This window comes from Lycium barbarum, chromosome 12 (assembly GCF_019175385.1).
Source record: "Lycium barbarum isolate Lr01 chromosome 12, ASM1917538v2, whole genome shotgun sequence".
NCBI lineage: Eukaryota > Viridiplantae > Streptophyta > Magnoliopsida > Solanales > Solanaceae > Lycium > Lycium barbarum.
This window is the reverse complement of record NC_083348.1, coordinates 13,061,120-13,068,671: the sequence shown is the minus strand read 5'-3', so window position 1 is coordinate 13,068,671 and position 7,552 is coordinate 13,061,120. Positions and strand designations below refer to the sequence as shown.

General features: G+C 36.6%; 1 protein-coding gene across 2 annotated transcripts in view; it reads left to right on the top strand.

The window, feature by feature from the left end:
* The first annotated feature begins 390 nt into the window (after nt 1-390).
* The window catches only part of LOC132621277 (uncharacterized), a 20,171-nt gene continuing 13,009 nt past the window's right edge, over nt 391-7,552 (top strand). The window contains exons 1-7 of one of the 2 annotated variants that reach the window (XM_060335485.1): nt 391-659; nt 2,755-2,798; nt 3,986-4,066; nt 4,334-4,441; nt 5,566-5,657; nt 5,871-5,945; nt 6,015-6,084. In XM_060335485.1, the coding sequence (XP_060191468.1) occupies nt 500-659; nt 2,755-2,798; nt 3,986-4,066; nt 4,334-4,441; nt 5,566-5,657; nt 5,871-5,945; nt 6,015-6,084 (630 nt within the window). In that variant the 5' untranslated portion in view covers nt 391-499. Of the gene's footprint in view, nt 660-1,608; nt 1,629-2,754; nt 2,799-3,985; nt 4,067-4,333; nt 4,442-5,565; nt 5,658-5,870; nt 5,946-6,014; nt 6,085-7,552 lie in introns of those variants that run through there. The other variant, XM_060335486.1, reaches the window with a different exon arrangement.

The following is a 7,552-nucleotide window of genomic DNA, read 5'->3' as shown; positions in this document are numbered from 1 at the left end:
TTAGGTCATTTTTCCTAGAAAAAGAATAAAAAAGAAAGAAACTGAACACGTTCAATCTTATCATGATTTGGAAACAATCCTTTACTGCTTGCTCTATTGGAAAAAAACGACCGGATAGACCCGTGTCTAGCACGATCCTTAAGAGGAGTGCTTAGATTAATTTTAAAAAAATAGTTTATAAACTAAAAATCATAAATTGGGAATATTTAATTTTTTATTTTTAGTTTAATTTTATATTTTTAAAAATAACTTATAAGCTAATTATTTAAATTTTTTGCTTTTAGCTTATTTTTATAAGTGTTTAAAACACTTTTATCTTTCCTAACTCAGAAAAAAGTGAAATAGAGTTTAAAAGCAAAAAAAAAAAAAAAAAAAAAACAATCCAAACGTCCTTTTTAACTTAGCTAGAGAGACACACGTGGAGAGAGAAGTCAGAATGAGTCCGCTGCTACAAATTTCATAGGCAGTCTTCTTCATTTCTCCAAGTTGATCAACATACATGGCTGCTGCAACGGGATTGACTGGCTTTCATATTCGCCGACGATTCCACTATAACGGCAACGTCCATAAGTCGTTTCCACAGCGGGTTAAAGCTTCTCAAATCACAGCTTCCTTGGGAGCTCGACGTCCTCAGAACGTCCCCGGAGAGTTCTTCGTCGGTAATTTTCATTTTATCCAACCTATTATTGCCTTTTGCATTCGGTACAACAACACGTGTGAATCATGGCTTATGAAGTGATCGGGCCCTCACTTATTGTTTCTAGCTAGAATATGTATGCTTGGTCAGACACTCAGGCTGTGTTTGGTACGACGGATTTTTTTTTTCTGTTAATGTTTTCCTATTTTTTCTTCTTTGATTGCACTCAACATCTTGAAAAATATTTTCCTCCAAATAGGTGAAAATGTTTTCCATAAAAATTAGAGGAAAATATTTTCCGGATAAACAAAAACGCACCAAGCATTCCCCAACCACCCTGCACGCCCCGCCCCCACAACCCCAACTTCACCCCCGCACCACTAAACCCAACCCCACCCCACTCCACCCACCAACCAAAACCACACCCCAAAATCCCCCAACCCCAACACCCCACCCCACCCCAAGCCACCCACACCCCACCTTCCACCACCCACCAATCCTAAACCTCACTCCATTACCCCCACGCACCCCTACCTTACACCCCCGCTCTCTCCAAAAAATTAGTTTTAATTTTTAAAAAAGTTTTTAAAAGTTTATCTTTTTGTTTTTTGTTTTTTATTTTTTTCACCACCCACCCCCACCCACCTACCCCACATCCTAACCCGTACTACCCACCCCCAAAAGTTGCACTCTTTATTCAAAAACTTTATAGTGGTTTTGCTTTGAGTGTATGTAAATGCTCTTAAAAGTGATATTTTTCAACTTGCGTACTAAACACAAGAAAATAAGTAGGAAAATCACTTATTTTTCGAGATAACATTTTCCGTGGAAAACATTTCCTTCATACCAAACACACCCTCAAAGTTGATCACTTCTCTGTTTTCCGTGGAAAACATTTCCTTCATACCAAACACACCCTCAAAGTTGATCACTTTTCTAACTTTGGGTTGGGGGGGGGGGGGGGGGGGTTCTCAGAAAGCTCCAATTATAGGTTTTCTGTACTGTATTTTTTCTGTTTCTTCATTTTCATAAACTCTTTCTTACCTGCTTGTAGTTTGATCCGTTCATTAGTCACTATCGGGTAATAATTAATAAAGGGCAAAGGTGCAAATATACCCTTTAACTTTGAGACTTAGAGCAGATATACCCCTCGTTGACAATTTGGTGCATGTATACCCTACCGTTACAAAAATGGTGCAAATATACCCTTTTCGCTGACGATTTTTTTAAAGAATCATTTAGCTTATTTTTTAATTAAAAGAATATCACGTGGCTTTTAAAAATAACTCTACTTATTTTTTTAATGCCACATGGCAATTTTTTCTAGCGGGTTGTCTGGTTCGCTTAAAAAAATATCTCTGTGGCTTTAAAAGAAATAAGTCTACCATTTTCTAAACGAATCAGACCCACCAAAAAAAAAAAATTGTATCACATGCTTTAAAAAAATAAGTCTACTATAAAAAATGGGTCGACTTAATTTTTTTGCAGCCACGTGACATTGTTTTAATTAAAAATAAGCTAAATGATTTAAAAAAAAAATTCCGTCATCAAAAAGGTATATTTGCGTCATTTGTGTAACGGTAGGAATATATGCACCATTTTGTAACGAGGGGTATATCTGTTCTAAATCGCAAAGTTGAGGGGTGTATTTGCACCTTCTCCCATTAATAAATACTCCCGCCGTCCCATTTTAAGGGTCTTAATTTTCTTTTCGGTCTGTCCCAAAAAGAGTGCGTCTTTCTATATTTAGTAAGTTGACAATTCAAACATCTTATATGGCAAATTTAAAACCACAAGATTCAGAAGACAATTTAGTACATCACACACATCTTTAATTTAGGACAACGAGATTCAAAAGTCTCTCTTTATTTCTTAAACTTTGTGCTCAGTCAAACTAAGATAAAAATTGGGAGAAAGGGAGTATGTGACATTAACTCCTTATTAAGGGATATAATCATGATACTTGGTTGTCTTTACCAACGATTCAGTACATGTGAGATGACTCAAGATGTACTTCCTGAGTTATATAGGACTATGATTTTTATGTTTTTAATGGTGTCAAGTTGAATCATGCTTGTTATTTGATTTAATCTTAACCAGCTATTTTTACTTTGCAGATCATACGTGCATAGACTGTGATACCTGTCGATGGATGGCTCCGGTAACTATCAATACTTCATATACACTAGAATAGCATCATTTCACACTCCGATTCCCACAATTTGTTTTAAGTTTTATGTAACAAACCATGATATTTCTGAAAGATTGATCCGCGTTTCATGGGACTTGAATTGATGATATAACGATGCAAATTACTGCTCAAAACTGAGCATGAATTTAATCCTTGGCGGTCTATAACATGGTAAAACCTCTGTATTGGGAGAAACTGGAGTTACCATTTCTTTTGTTTAATCATTTTTGTCTACTCTTAGTGGTGAAACGAGTTGGGGGTTATTTCCCTTTTGTCTTAACAATACTATGGTGGGACAAGAAGGATTCCACAGTGTAAACGTGGTAGTATGGATATTTAATTGAGGTCGTAGAAAGCTTTGGATTAGTAAATAGTTGAAGAAGAGTCTACAAGAATGGAACAGAGAAGCACGTTAGAATGATCAGCACTAACTATCAGACCTCTTACAAGAATTTGGGTGGTTGTGCGAAAAGGACGATGTAGGTATTTTATCCAAATGATAAACAACAAAGTGAGGAGATTAAAGGAAAGCTGAGAATTCTGTTAATTGCACCTATAATTGGAATAGAAGTGACGCATTAAATTGTTTAAGGAGAGGTACAACGACACCAAAGTTCTTTCGTCGCATGACAGTTTTTGGGGAATCAGTCTGGCGAGAAGAATGAACTGTAAAGACCTTTCTGATAAGATGTGGTTAAGCAAGTAGTGAAGAACTGTTTCGGAGATAAAACTCCCGGACCAAACGGTTTTACTCTTCCTCTACCCATATGTGTAGATTCTTGGCTGCAACCTGTAATTTTTCTACAACATATTTAAATTTAAAACAACAACAACAACAACAACTTGGTCTAGCATTAATGAATTCTTCACATTTATGAACTTGTATGTGTGTTCATTGATGTGTTAGATCATAAGGACTTCTATTTCTGTCCTACTGTATTTGAGTTTCATCCCCCTTGGATGTCTTTTTCAAAATTGCAATTATTGAAGGAGAACAAATAAGAATTCCGAGAAATAGGTTATAATCGAAGCCAAATTTATAGATACATAAGACTTGCTGAGGACACTCAGTTTTACTGTCGCAGTGGCCCCCTTTCTTTGCACAGATGAAAACCTAACTTTGGGAGTGACAATTGCTTTATTTGTTGTACCTTTAGGAGAACTTTACAAGAGCTGGTGACATGTCAGCAGTCTTTAAACAGCCCAGCTGTGAAGAAGAACGACTGAGAGCTCTTCAGGTGCGTTATTTAGTTTTTCATCTATCCATCTGGGTTGAAAATGCAGCTATTGGTTATCTATTTCAAAATAATATTAGCAATAATCATTGTGGCAAAAGAACTTTAGGACAGAAAAGACACTACTTGAGAGTATGCATAGCAGTTCTAAAATTCTATGTTAATATGCTTTTAGCTTGGTGAAACTTTATCTGATACTCTTATCTAATCATTAGTTCCAGATACTTTAAAATTGCTCTGACTTTCTATTTGGATTGATGATGTTTCAAGGCCTTAATATCATGCCCAACAAGTTCAATTCATACAGAGAAACCTCCTCATGATATATTAGAAGTTCAGAAGACTTTTCCAATTCCAATAGATGAGCATACATTGCCGGTATATTCATTCTCCTTTTGAAGTTTTCGCTTTTGCTTATTTCTCACTAATAGAGCAGCTGATATAATTGAAGGAGTCTGTCCACATAAATTAATTTGATTTGGACGACCTGTAGATTTGTGAATACTGCTGTCTATGTCCTTATCATTCTCTTTTTTACGGAAATGTCAACGAGATCCAGTTCTAGGCTGGATTTGCTTAGATGTATGCTCACATTTTACTAGTCAATAACTTTTTGAATTTGCAGATTAAGTTGCTTAAGTGGCATCATGTAATACCACGCACGAAAACTTGCTTTTGGTGATCTTAATCATGAAGCAGTCTTTATTTCTTTCAAGGCCATGGGAGCTTGCAGTCAGGATACCAGCACTTGATTGAAATAAACTTGAGGGATAATCTTTTTATCATCTCTATAAGAAGGAAAAGAAGAGAAATGATGCGATTTTAATCTTTTTGCGTGATGTTTTATTAATTGTAGACGTTAATGCTCTTTATAAAGTAAAAATATTTCCCTCATAATTGTGGGGTTGTCCTGTTGTTTTACTCACTACATTCTAAAATGCTAGTTTTGTGAGATTCATGTATCACTCCATTCTGAGTATGGCTAGGATGGTGGTTTTTGACAAGGAATGAACTTATATGCTAACTAGGAGATTCATAGGAAGAAATGAAGATCATAGAGGTAATAAGATATCAGTGATGAATCCTTCTACCCCTTTTAACAAAATCATAATCCGTTAATTTTTACAAGCCGGTGGAAGTTTCCTCAGCTAAAAAATATTGTTAGTACTTATAAATTTGAGCAGTTCTTCAAATATTTTCATTTCAAAAGAAGTATTCTGCAATCTGCATGAATAGATTTTTACGTGGAGATGACTGTAAATGTGGTGAAGTTTCATTGATACAGTATCCTCTCTACTTTTCTTTTTTAATCGTATCATTATGAAGTATCCTGATATTTTTATGGAAAACATTTAGCATTATTGACCGATGAAATGTAGAAGTAGTTCTTAATGCCACATCTCTTTTCCTATCTGGCACCCACAGACGTGTCGAACAATGCAACATCACCAATTTCCTGAAATTTGTGTGCGCTTTATCTAAGAGTCTTCTGAAACTTTCAGGGTGTTTACCACTGTGGTTATCATTCTGACAAGTCATATGGAGCAGCTTCTTTTTTGATTGTTCGTGCTGAAGGAAATATCCTTGTTGACAGGTATTTCAGAATTCATACTTCATCACAGCCTGTTGATTTTACAATAAACAATACACGGGGGGTGGCTGAAGAGAACTGTTTTAGTAAATAGGGAAATGTTATCATTACTCGGAAACAATATAAGGGAAGTTGGCAAGTGATAGATATCTGGAATTTTCGAACTTTGATGCATATCAATTTAGTACTGACAGGTGCATAACTAACCATTTGCAGTCCAAGGTACACAGCAAAATTGGAAAATAATCTTAAAATGTTAGGTGGAGCTCGTTATATGTTCCTCAACCACAGGTATGATGATATCATTGTACATCATCTTGTTCAGTCCTAGCATGCACTAATTACTATTTTGATCACCAGTGATGATGTTGCAGATCATGAGAAATGGTCCAATCATTTAGGCTGTGAGCGGATTCTTCATGCACTGGAGGTAATATACTCAAATCTGTCGACTTTTTTGTGTGACTGATTATTTAAGAGATCATTACTGAACTCGATTCTGAGGCTCGACAGATACCTGTCTCCATCAATCTAAAATCTTTAAGTAGACATTGAAGTCCACACCTCAATGCTTTTATTATTGGCTCTTGTATTCATTGTTAGAATAGGAATAGGAATAGGATTTGTATATAGTATCCTACATGGAAAAGGATTGGATGTAGTGTCTATAAATAGGGCTCAATGTAATAATGTAGACACACAATTCAATAATAATATCTTCTCCCGTATTTTCTCACATGGTATCAGAGCCATAATAGAATATTATCACCGGAACAATTTTTTCTAACGTGAACAGTATGCGTGAATAATGTTTCCGGCAGTTCAGCACTATTTTTCCAGCGATACAGCACTGTTTTCCAATTTGTTTCTCTTCAGTTGAGGTCGCCCTGGTCTTCGAGCATTTTATATTAGTTTGTAGAAGATTCCGATCGCTGGAATTAGGGTTCCGGCGACTGCTGCACTGTTTCCGGCAGATCTGCATTTTTTGGGGGCCATTATTTTGACAAATTTTTTCCCCAGACTGGTGTTCAGCAATTCCGCACCTACCCCAGCAGTTATTTCTGACTTCTGATCACTTTTAGTTTTCTGGTGGCTGATTTCTGGCAGCTTCTGGATCGCTGTTTTCTTAGCACCATCAGCTAAGGGACACCCTGTTTTGTGTCTTTCTTGAAGTTTTGAGCCATGTCTCTCGGATATGATATTTTTGGCTCCAAAACATGGGAATCAGAACTTCAAGACCTATGATTACTTCTGAATCATTAATGGGAAGTTCAAACTATTTAGCTTGGGATTCCTCTGTTGAGTTGTGGTGCAAGGGTCAAGGTATTCAAGATCACTTAACACAAGAGGCGATTGTGGTTGACGAAAAGGAAAAGGCTAGTGAGACAGATGGAAAGGCCAAAGCACAGTGGGAGAAGGTTGATGCTCAATTATGTAGTCTTCTGTGACGATCTATTGACCCCAAGTTGATGCCCTTGTTCTGTTGCTTCCAGGCATGTTATTCAGTTTGGGAAAAGGCTCGCGCTTTATACACCAATTACATATCTCTATTTTATGATGTGATATCTCGTATGACCAACTTCAAGAAACAGGAATTAGATATGTCTACTTACTTGGGACAAGACAAGTACAGGCAGTCATGGAAGAATTGAAGAATTTAAGGAGTTGATGCCAGGCACTATGAACGTTGAAAAACAACAGGAGCAAAGACAGATGCTGTTTCTAGTTCTTACACGTACTGGACTTCCTACTGACCTTGATTCGGTGCCTGATCAGATCTTGCTAGTCCTACGGTTCCTATAATTGATGAAATATTTTCTCTTTTGCTTCGTCTTGCTGCGCCTCCTAATCACATAGTGGTGTCATCACCAACCGTTGACTCCTCTATTCTTGCATTT